This window comes from Protopterus annectens, chromosome 10.part0, assembly GCF_019279795.1.
Source record: "Protopterus annectens isolate FY-2018-M chromosome 10.part0, PAN1.0, whole genome shotgun sequence".
NCBI lineage: Eukaryota > Metazoa > Chordata > Ceratodontiformes > Protopteridae > Protopterus > Protopterus annectens.
The window spans coordinates 1713494280-1713506472 of record NC_056744.1 but is presented as its reverse complement, the minus strand read 5'-3'; the positions used below and the strand labels follow the sequence as shown (position 1 = coordinate 1713506472).

Genomic DNA, 12193 nt, shown 5'->3' with positions numbered 1-12193 from the left:
AAACATCACTTTTAGAGATTGTTCTCTAATCCTCTGTAACTTCAGCTGCCGATCTATAGATGGAGCACTTATACTTCCAAAGATGGGTATGCACATTACATTCCTAGAAAACATCGCTATTAGAGATTGACCTCTAATCCACGTTGACTTCAGCTACCAATCTATCGACTGGAGCACTTATACTTCCAGTGACAGGTAAGCTACCACTCTATAGATTGGAGTGCTTATATTTCCAATGACGGCTATGCTACCAATCTATAGACTAGAGCACTTATACTTCCAGTGATAGACATGCACATTTCTTTGATAGGATGAATGAGAATTCCCTGATTCAAGTTGTCTGTAACCCCACCAGTGGTGGCGATATCTTGGACCTAGTTCTCACAAACTCTGCACCATCCTGCCCTCCCTACCCATGGTTGGTCTTTCCCTTAAATCCCAGGAACACCAAACGAAGATCACCACGATGTAAAAAATTATTTTATTTAAGAATAACAAGCGCTTTCGCATACGGACTGTATGCTTCTTCGGGTTATAATACTTGATAAAAAATCAAATGCTTATATAGCAAAAACCATCACATAATTCCCCGCTCTTTCTTCATTCAATTAATTAATTAAGCAATAATTCATTTAACATCAGCTTGTTTAGTTAAAAAGACATTTCCTTTAAAACTTTCATTTAGAAAACTATATATTAAAACATATGTATATTGATGCTTTAGCTCACTTCTGAAAAATGGATATATACTGCTCAATATAAATAAATAAATAATTAATAAATACTTTAGGATACAGAAACATTCCAAAAAACTGGACAAAACAAATGACAGACACATGAAAAACTGTGTACTTTTAAAGTGCAAAAAATATATACAAAAACATATCTGGTTGATGACAACATGTGTCTATATATATGTATGGCACTGAATATATTGAAAATGTGCAGTATATATATGAAAGAATGAATATGTGTACATTAAATATAGAAATGTATACCATATAAAAAATATGAATATAAATATATTGTATCAAAAATATGTATAAGTATGTATATATATAAAGATATATGTGAAAAATATATATAAATCAACCTTAAATAACATGTTATGATAACCAAATGATCAACTGATATAGAATGTAACACATTCAGATCACTAAAATCTTTGAACGTGTATTACATTGGAAGGTGGCATCATATCAGTCTAAAAATATTAATATAGACTTGATAACTTCATACTAATGTGGTTAATAGAATATTCACAAACAAAACAAACTACTGGTGTGGGAATACCAGACTTCTTTTATAGAAATGGAGAAATTAAATTTCTTAAAGATTCAGATAATGTTTAAACTACCTCGAGGCTAGTACAGATTTTAAACTAACCGTGCTATTGAGTCCTGGAGGTATGTGGGCTCTAAGTCTCAAGATCCATTCAAGTTCAATGTTTTCTAAATGTATCATGGTATCCCCTCCTCTTTTTATTCGTCTAACCACTTCTATTACACGAAAATAAAATCTATGATCATGGTAATCATTTATATGTTTTGCTAAAGCATTGGTCAAAATTGCTTTCCTAATTTCATATGTGTGATTGTAAATGCGTTTCTTTAATTTCCTCGTGGTTAGACCTACGTAGTATGCCTGGCATTTATCACATGTAGCCAGGTAAATAACATTAAAGGTATCACAACTGGCTTGTGCATTGAAGTAATAATCCTGGTTGAGCCCTGGTATATAAAAATGTGTATCTGTTGTAATATGTTTGCACATATTACATTTGTTACAGGGTATGGTCCCTGGATGGGATGTTCTATCAATTGTGCTGCCTTTGGTATGTCTGTCATTGCACAAAAGTCTCTTTAAATTTTTGCTGTTCTTATAGCAAAAACTAGGTGTACTACCCACAATTTTCTTAATATCCTGATTAACTGTTAGAATATTCCAATTTATTTTCATAATCTGGGTAATATTATGATTGTCATTAGTGTATCTAGTGACAAAAGGAATATATGTCCTAGATTCAGAACAACCAGATGAATATTGCAACAAATTATGTTCTACGTTAACTTTATCCCTTTTTATAGCTGATTTGAATCTGGATGTATATCTATCTTGATCATGTGCATCATCAATGGATGACGAAATATCCTTAATAATTCCATCTACTAAATTCATAGGATATCCTCTCATCAAAAATAGATCCCTCAAATTTAGTATTTCTTGGTTCTTTTGAATCTTGTTACTACAAAGCCTACAAACTCTCATATATTGGCTTTTGACTATATTAGCAAAGATGTGTCTAGGATGCATGCTGCTATATTGGAGGATTGCATTCTTCCAGCATTCCTTCCTGTGTATCCTAGTAGTTAAGGTAGAATCAACATTAATGGAAATGGTGACATCCAAAAAACTGATGGATGTGTTAGAATATTCTAAGGTGAATCTCAGAAAATCAGTAGTGGATTCTAGGTATATTCGAAATTCCTGTAGGGAATCGATATCACCTCTCCATAACACAAGAATATCATCTACAAAGCGCCTATATAGCACTATATTTTCTTGATATTTGCTGTTAAAAACATAATGATATTCCCAACTATACATAACAAGGTTAGCGTATGAATTAGCGCAGGGGGTGCCCATGGCAACCCCCCCACACTTGTTTGTACAACTTGTTGTTGAAAGAAAAAACATTATTATTAAGTACTAGGTCTAGGAAGGTACCAATGAGGGACTGGGTATCCTTATCAATGGTAGTATTTCTACACATCACTTCTCTAATAGCCTCTATGCCTTGATCATTCGGTATAACCATGAATAAGTTCTTGGCATCCATTGCTACTAAAAGCAGGTGTGATGTCATGACTGTGTCTAGATCAATGAGAGTTAAGTCATTTAATAATTGCTGAGTATCTCTCAGTATAGTTGGGATATTTTTTACTAGGAGTCCTAATTTGGATTCTAGATATATGGAAATATTTTCAGTCAGCCATTTGTTCCCTGCAACTATTGGGCGCAGTGGTGGGGGAAACTGTTGTTTATGTATTTTTGGAAGTCCCTTTATTAACGGAACTAGTGGACATTCAATAAGGCAATAATCATATAACCCCTTAGTCAACTGTCTACACATCAACAAATCGTACAAAGTGTCATGTACTTGAAAAATTAACCTATCTAGATCTAAATCATTTAAAGTTACATACTTTTCAGTATCACTTAACAAGTTGTACATCAATTTATTATAAAAAAGGGTATCCATCAAAACAAGGCCACCACCCTTGTCAGCAGGTTTAACGACCAAATCTACATCTTTCTTAAGATTCTTAAGTGCTATTTTTTCATTATAACTTAGGTTATGGTATATGTGACATTTCGTGTTAAAACCTGTAAAATTAGAGAAATAGTTATAGAACTCATGTTCACAAACTTGTACAAAACAATTAATAGTAGCTGGAGTCTCAGGTATATACACACTTGGTTTCTTAAAGTAATCTATAGTCCGCTGAGCAGTCTCAGGTTTATCTTTAAGCAGCAATTTCAATGATACATTTCTAGAGAATATTCGTAAGTCTATTAGCAATTCCGATAAACTGCTCGACTGTGATGGAACAAATGACAAGCCTCTATTTAAAAGGCTGGTTTCATATTCATTAAGTGATCGGCTAGATAAATTAAAAAGTAAGTCAGTTCCTTTGTTTTCTCCTTACCTCCGCATTTTCTTCGGAGTACTTTCTCTTCCTTCTTTCTCTGCTGTTCGATCTGGTTCGGTTCTGTACCCGAAATTTTACAGGAAAGGGTAAAAAACCTTGATTGACAATGGAGGAACTGTCCTTAGGTCTTGCACCCTTCTGCTGTATTGATTGTCTCAGTCCTTCTTGGTTGGGTGGTGGTGTATTGACCGGAAAAGAAAGTTCACCTATATGTTGGCACTCCACTTGCGTTATCTCTGTCAATGCAATGACGTTGGTGGAAGGTACAGCATTTAAAGCGGCATTGTTATTCGGAATGTGTGAAGATTGAGATATACTAATATCCGATGACAGAGAAACAGTGGGAGGATGCCGGTTGTTGGTATTAGTAGCATTGAACTTCGGCCAGACAAAAATCTGGCCCGTTACAAAGTCATGATAATCTCTGACTAACTTCTTATGCTTAGTTTGCTGCAGTCTTTCGCTGAAAGCCATAACTTGTAGATACATTGCATCAACTTTCTTTATATGTGTTTCCCCTTTAAAATTGTCACTCAAATTCTTATGTTGTTCTTCTACCTTGGTAGTCAGCTCTCGCTCTATAGGTGTAAAATAGTTGATAAGAAGATTGATGTACTGTTTGCTAAAGGCGATATTAAGCTCCTGCCATTGTTTTAATAACAGGGGATGTGAGTCGGCATACATAAGATGCGCATCCCTCTGGGAATCACATTAAAATGAAGACAAGCCTCCAGATGCCGTCTTTGCCAAACTAATTTATACAGTTTGTATAGATTGTTCTCTAGATCTCTAAGATTAAGGATAAACTCTTTATGGTCAACAACAGTACCTGAGCTGATATCAGCTGATGGAAAATTGTTTTCATCAGGGATTTCATCCCTACCAAAGTGATATTCAAAGACCCCCAAGTGAGCTCATTAAACTTTAGCTTATACTATGTAAAGGTAGATCTTCACTTTATAACTTGTTACAGGTCCTCTTCCATGACGATTCATGACCATAAGTTCCTCGCATTCCTAGAAAACATCACTTTTAGAGATTGTTCTCTAATCCTCTGTAACTTCAGCTACCGATCTATAGATGGAGCACTTATACTTCCAAAGACGGATATGCACATTACATTCCTAGAAAACATTGCTATTAGAGATTGATCTCTAATCTACGTTGACTTCAGCTACCAATCTATAGACTGGAGCACTTAGGGTATGCACATTACATTCCTAGAAACATCACCATTAGTGATTGACCTCTAATCCACATTGACTTCAGCTACCAATCTATCGACTGGAGCACTTATACTTCCAGTGACAGGTAAGCTACCACTCTATAGATTGGAGTGCTTATATTTCCAATGACAGCTATGCTACCAATCTATAGACTGGAGCACTTATACTTCCAGTGATAGACATGCACATTTCTTTGATAGGATGAATGAGAATTCCCTGATTCAAGTTGTCTGTAACCCCACCAGTGGTGGCGATATCTTGTACCTAGTTCTCACAAACTCTGCACCATCCTGCCCTCCCTACCCATGGTTGGTCTTTCCCTTAAATCTGATCACCAACTGTACTTTTACCCTCAGAACATCTTCTTTTAGGGTGCACCTGCCAGGCACAGAGCTGCATTCTGAATTTGTGAAAGCAGCAGTCACTGAACAGTTAGGTGAACAATTTATAATGGGTCATGTGATGAACATCAGCAGGCAACAAAGTAGTGCAATGCCCATCTATGTTGGCATGATGCATGTGGTCAGTAGTATGGGTAAGGACAGTAGATGCACAGCCATGCTCCATTGTAATGCACATCTTATGTGGTCTGTGTGCTCAAGAGTTCAAAGTATGGCCAGCTGGAAAGTGCAATGCCCATGGTTGTTACTTTGCAGAAAATGTGTGGGAGTGTGGCCAGAATACTCATCCATGTATTCCTTAAGTGGACACAGTGCATATGTACAAGAAATACTGTGCCTCATTGCATGGAATAGGGATGATACCACATAGTTCATTTTATTTATTGACTTTTGTTTATTGAGCAAGTCTGGCTGGGCAAGAAATTATTTTCAGCTGAGGTCTTTGGAGACTAGCTCCACAATTGTTATTGGCACGATTCAGGGATCTCTGCTGTATTGCCTTATTAGTATAATCACTCCACTGTGAGCTCCTAAATAGTATAACCATTACAGTCATCATAGTCTGAGAGTATGTTACAGAACTGAGCGGAATACTCTGACTGTAGGGTATTTCAGAATAACAAAATGTAAGTAAATCTTCAGTAGACAGTACTGGTAATGCACACCACATTACAAGGACATCTCCAGGGTATATGGGTGCCATACAGTGCTATTGCATCATACTAATTGCTGTTAGCTAACACAGGAATGGTCCTGGCAGGGTTATGGCAAACTGTGTTGAAGTGGGGTGGTCAACACTGTTAGGGCACATTGAACAGGCAGGTAATAGTGTAGTGCTGCATTAAGTGGGGTTTATGTCCAAACAAAAAGGCCACTGGAGCAGGCACAGCATTCCTTTCCCTCTGGTGCAGCCCTTCTGCATCAGTCGTGTTAAGTGAAGGATGTCCTTTCTCTGGACTCCCAAACATGTCACCACCACCTTATGATGTATAGCTTTGGGCGGCACAGTAGCATCATTCACATTTGTGACAGCTAAATATGTGGTTAGCACAGGAAAGGGTGATAGCTACATAGTCAAGCTCTGCAGGCATGTGCACTTTATCTGACTAACATAGACCATGGCTACTATGAACAGCTAAATAATGTGATGAACATTGTCATAAGTGCAGTAAAGAACTTTTATAATACAGCTGGGTCCCGCAACCATGTTATTTAAACACTGTGTTTTTGCATGAGACAGACCGGGTCTCATAGCACAGAGAAAAACTTCTAATGTATTTTGTTACTGGTGAGATTTAGAGAATGTCATTCTAAATAGCCAAATTAGCAGAACAACTGTGCAGCAAGCACCTTAGAAAACAGTAAAGTGTGGTCATCGCTGTGCAAGAAATCGTGCTATAATAAGTAATGTCCTATAGAATACAGAAGATGTTGAGTTAATAGGATATAACTAGTCAATATGCAGTAACATTGATTCACATTATGTCCATCTTTACTTGTTGAAACTAACTTGAAATGAGAAAAAATGACCAGAGATATGCAGAAGCAAAAGAATTGATGGCCCTTTGCAGTCAGACAACTAAAAGACAACCTACCAATAACTTTGGATGCACTTGGGATTGGGGCAGGGTTATAGTTAGTACACATGTGAAGACGTGCTAGCAATCAAATTATAATGCTGTAGCATAGTAATCATAGCAAGTAGTTTTAGTGCTTTCAGCTTTACAATAAAAATGACTTGATCAGAATTTATTTGTGTTTGTTTTCCAAGATAAAGCACTGATCTCCATGGACCTTTTTAGACTCTACCCAGGAGTGGTGTCTGGTTAAATTTGCTCAGTGTCACACAGACAGTGGAGGTTTAGGGAGTCAAACCTTGCACCATTGGACCACAGGAAACAGCTCATTAACACTCCTTAATTCTCTAAGTCAACTGCCTTGTTTAGATAAAACATAGGGGAACTGAGCCATCCCAAGGTCTGCCCCGGTGCTGAGCTGATCTCGATTACTGAAGTTTTGAGCCACCCCTATTCTTGTTCTATGATGGAATATGAGGACTGTAGGAGATACCACTGCTCCCCCTTGCATGACCCACATTACCTTCAGTCAGTAGTAGGAAGTCTTTGGTTATTATAGGATTCTTGTTATACTTTTATTATGCATGTAGAATGTTTTGGTTGTGAATTGTCCATACAGTGCAATGAAATATAGATCCATGTGGTCAATCATCACATGTTTTTTTGACTTATTTATTTTTTTTAAATTTGGCAACCTTTTCAGTGTCCTGATTCAGAAGGACACCATTTCATTTATTGCCTAGGAATCCTAGAATGGTGCATTCAAATGCTACGTGATTAGGTAACACTTGCCGCATCAAAATTAAACATTGGTATGGGAAGTCCAAAATGTTCATCGTGTTACACTGCTGCAGTCATCACACTTAGGTTATCCTGCCATCAGTCGGCCAGAGTTCCAAAGTCTTGGTCCGGCGTCGGTTGCTGTCGCTTCTTCCCTGACGTCAGTGCGCCAGGGGTATGTAAGAGGCATCCGACGCCATTTTCTTCAGTCTTTCTTGCTGCGCAGTGCCCGAAGCAGAAGCAGTTCGCAAGTGCCGGTCGGCCGACTCCTGAGATTTTCAAATCGAATTTCAGACCGAAGTCTTCAATAAAGCTAAGTACCCCGTTGGGGAACCTTTTCTTGCCTCAGCCCGATGTCAGAAAAAGTTAACAATTGCATTTCTTGTGGGAAGCAAATACCTCATAAGGACTTTCATTCTTATTGTATTCCTTGCCTAGGCCCAGACCACGACATTACAGGTTGTCGGTTTTGCGCTAGGTTTAATACACGAACTATAAAACGTCGGTTTGATTTCGCCCAACATTATTTTGGTAGGAAATTTAATTATACCATGCCGTCGGAGCAACCGACAACTGGAATGCATAAAAAATGCAAGGATAAGGACAGGCAGCCGAGACCTAAACCAGACTCCGAGGCCTCTGCTGGGCCCATCGCCGATTCTCCAGTTTTCAGTGAGGCGCCTACTCAGCCCCTGACGACCGCTGATTTAGAACCTCAGACGGCTTCCAATTCCCAAGCGGAGATTACTAGGCCTCCACAGCCGTCATCTTTAGCCCCTTCCGACTCCAGGGCTGAAGGTGATTCCGGTGCAGTTGAAACTCCTTCAGTTGCAGTAGGTGTCTTCAGTTGCAGTAGGAGTCTTCAGACCGACTACACTCACCATTAAATCCTGTGCAAAGCTGAAAACTCCTTTAAAAGCAAAAAAGACTGTACAGCAGTCTCCAGTGCAAGGCCTCATGCCTAAGAAACAGATGCTTAAGATAGCTGAAGATTTAATTACCCTAATCAGGGGTTCCCATCCTCCTCCTGATAAAAGTCCAAGACAGGAGGAGGATTACGCTTCCTCTTAAACGGTCTCAATTTCCTCAGATTCTTCTGAGGAACAGGAATACTCTTTTCCCCCTTATGAAGATTCTGATGCTGAAGAGTCTATTCCCTCAGCATCTCCCCCAGAAGACTACTCTTTTGGGGAAACTTTAAATATCATGAGGGAACATTTCCACTGGGAAGGCCAGGATTAGTAAAAGTTTTCAAACGTTTTGCTGAAAAACATTTGAGAGGTATGTCTGTAGATATATTACTTTATTATTTTAGTTATCATATTTGATTATTGTGAATGTTCCCTACTGTTTTGTACCTTTTAAAGCTGATTGTTGAGGACCAGATTCTGAAAAATGACATGAATACTTTTGCTAATGAATGAACAACAGAACATAATAACATGATAAACAGAAAATAAACCCATAATATTTAAAATGGCTTAACAGTCCATATGCCCCAGTGCGGGAGAAATATCAAGCATATTTGTTTTATTTTAATAAAATACGTTTTATTTCTTTTTAGGTTTGATACCTCAATTACAACATCCAACAGAGGACTGGCAGCGATGTGCCCAGCCCGTGCAGGGTAACAGCCATCTTCTCACACCTGTACCACAGCACCAGTCAGGACATAGCTGCAGCCAGAGCAGTAAGCATGACAGTAAAATACCTCCGTTACATCACCTGATGGAGAACCTACAGCAGTCTGGTCAGCCTGTGAAGGACTGTGACAGGCTTCATCTCACATCCGTACAGCAGCTTCAGTCAGGACTTAATTGTAGCCAGATCTCTGAAACTGGCAGATGTTTCAATGTGCTTCAAAGTCCAGTAATACAGCAGAGGTCTCAGACAGTGGGTACACAGTATAAATGTGCTGAATATAGTAAGAGTTCCATACAAAAGAGTAAGCTAGTCAAACATAAAAAGAATCACGTGGGTGAAAAACCATACAAATGCCCTGACTGCAGTAAGTGTTACACAGGAAAGAACGCTCTCCTCTATCATCAAAAAACTCACAGGGGGGAGAAACCATATGAATGTACTGAATGCAGTAAGTGTTTCGTTCAGAGATGTGACATGATACGACATCAAGCTGTTCACACAGGAAAGAAACCATACAAGTGTACAGAGTGTGGCAAGTGTTATACACAGAAGAATGCTCTCCTGTGTCATCAAAAGAGCCACAAGGGGGAGAAACCATATAACTGTACTGAATGTAATAAATGTTTTTCACACAAAAGTGGTCTCCTATACCATCAAAGGACTCACCGAGGGGAGAAGCCATTTCAGTGTGCTGAATGTGGCAAGAGTTTTTCACAGAGCAGTGATATGATCCGTCATCATGCTGTTCACACAGGAAAGAGACCATATAAATGTGCTGAGTGCAGTAAATGTTTTTCACAGAGCAGTATTTTGTTGCGCCATATGGTAATTCACACAGGTGATAAACCATATAAATGTACAGAATGTAGCAAGAGTTTCACAAGACAGAGTACTCTTAGAGCCCATCAGCAAGCTCATGCAGATGAGAAACTTGTGGCAGACATCAAAATTGAAGCAATACTGATTTCTTGAATTTAACTGTACACCAACTTAGGTGTGCATTCTGTTCAAGTCATGGTTTTAGTAATCTGAAATATTTATAGAAATTAAAACCGAGAAGTGCTGTAGACAGACAAGTATACTCCTGTGTCATCAAGTGTCTAACACAGTTTTGGGGTGATTGACAGGCCCCAAAAGGTATTGAATCAGTTGGACTGGAAAACAAGAAAAATGTTTCACGCTTATCAAATGATCTATAAAAATCAGTGTATATCAAGATTATATGTTTCACACACTGAAGGAGGTAGGGGCTTCCTTGAAATTGGTATGTATACATAGTCAGTTGTGGGACTGCATGCATATCTGCCGACCTCTTCAGATCCAAACATAGTAAAAGTTTTACAACATGAGGCGAGTAAGTCTAAGGTGACCGGTCTGCTTAGTTTAGGAGAAGCATTCCAGTGTTAAATGGTAATAGATATTACACCAGAAGTGGACAAAACTCAGACAGCAACTGAATATGTCAAAACCAAAGGAAAGAATCTAAGGAAAAGGATCAGATAAGAAGGAAAGAAATGTGGAAAAGCCATAAATAATGTGTCAAGTACACATCTCCAGGGACAACCTCATGCTGATCAGGATTTGATGCAGGAGTGGTTAAGGAGAGGTGAGGTGAAACCAAAGTATGAAAGGTTAATGATGGCAGTTGAAGGCATTGGACTACACATGCATTGATTTACAGAGTCCATTGAACATGTGGGAGAAACAAACAAATGTAGGTTCTGGGAAAAGAGATGGAAACTCTTGCATATCTTGTTGTTGGTTGTGATGTACTTAAGTCAGAGGGTCTGTACACTGAAAAGCACATTGTGGCAGGACTGCTGCACTGAGGATTGTTTAGATGCTACATTATAGAAGTAGCTGAGAAACATTGGAAATGTGAACCACAAAGCATTATAGAGATTGACATCATATGGGATTACCCATTACCAACAGGTCAAACATAGATGTAAGAAAACCAGATATAGTAGTCCTTGAAAAAAGGCAAAATCAGCATTGATCATTGAAATTGCTGCACCTAGTGGTTACAGAGTCTCATGTAAAGAAAGACACGACATCATAAAATATCAGGATTTACAGACAGAAATGAGAGCATCGTGGAAGAAAAACACTCAGTTGCAATAGTATTAGCAACAATGCGTCTAATACAAAACAATCTAAAGTTGTACTTTAATATGCTACCAGTATATGTAACTCCATATGATTTACAGGAGGAGTCAATTCTGGGCACGTTGAGAGTGCTGTGAAAGCACTTTTGGCTAACCATAGTAATTTCATGAACTTTAATTATACCCTGATTTTGGGAATAGGGTCCATTCCTGTCATGATATTAAAATCCAAAAAAACTTGGAGAAATTACACCATGAGAAAGATTAAGTTTGCTGGAACTGAATTCATCTTCCAGCATCTGTGAAAGTGTTTATCCTGTTTCTATAAAATCACCTAGACAATGCTAATATATAAAATGATCTCTGCAGTACAGATATAATGGAGAAAGTAAACAAAGAGAATGGAGACGTGAGTCTTGGGATAAAAAGTAAACATTCCTGACACAGGTACGAGTGCCATGACTAGAAAAGAGACTGTAAAATTGTGTAGAAGATAGAAGTACGCCCATCCCAATATTAGACTAAGCTCTAGGTGAGCCCCATCTCATAGAGGATGAAATTAGTAGTCCACAAAAAGACTGACGTGCCAGGTAAGAGGTGTAGAGATAATAAAGGGACAGGTGAGCATAAAAAAAAGAGGTTATTGTTATGCAACAAGCCCATTATCACCATACATAGGATATGTAGCAAGAATAAGATAGAAATTAGGAGTGAAAAAATACTTGCATCAGGAAAGCAAGCAAA

General features: G+C 38.3%; 1 protein-coding gene across 1 annotated transcript in view; it reads left to right on the top strand.

The window, feature by feature from the left end:
* The window catches only part of LOC122814459 (zinc finger protein 91-like), a 586949-nt gene that overhangs the window by 383077 nt on the left and 191679 nt on the right, over window positions 1–12193 (top strand). The window contains exon 11 of the mRNA XM_044087039.1: window positions 9262–10302. Coding sequence (XP_043942974.1) covers window positions 9262–10302 — 1041 coding nt within the window. The remainder of the gene's footprint in view (window positions 1–9261; window positions 10303–12193) is intronic.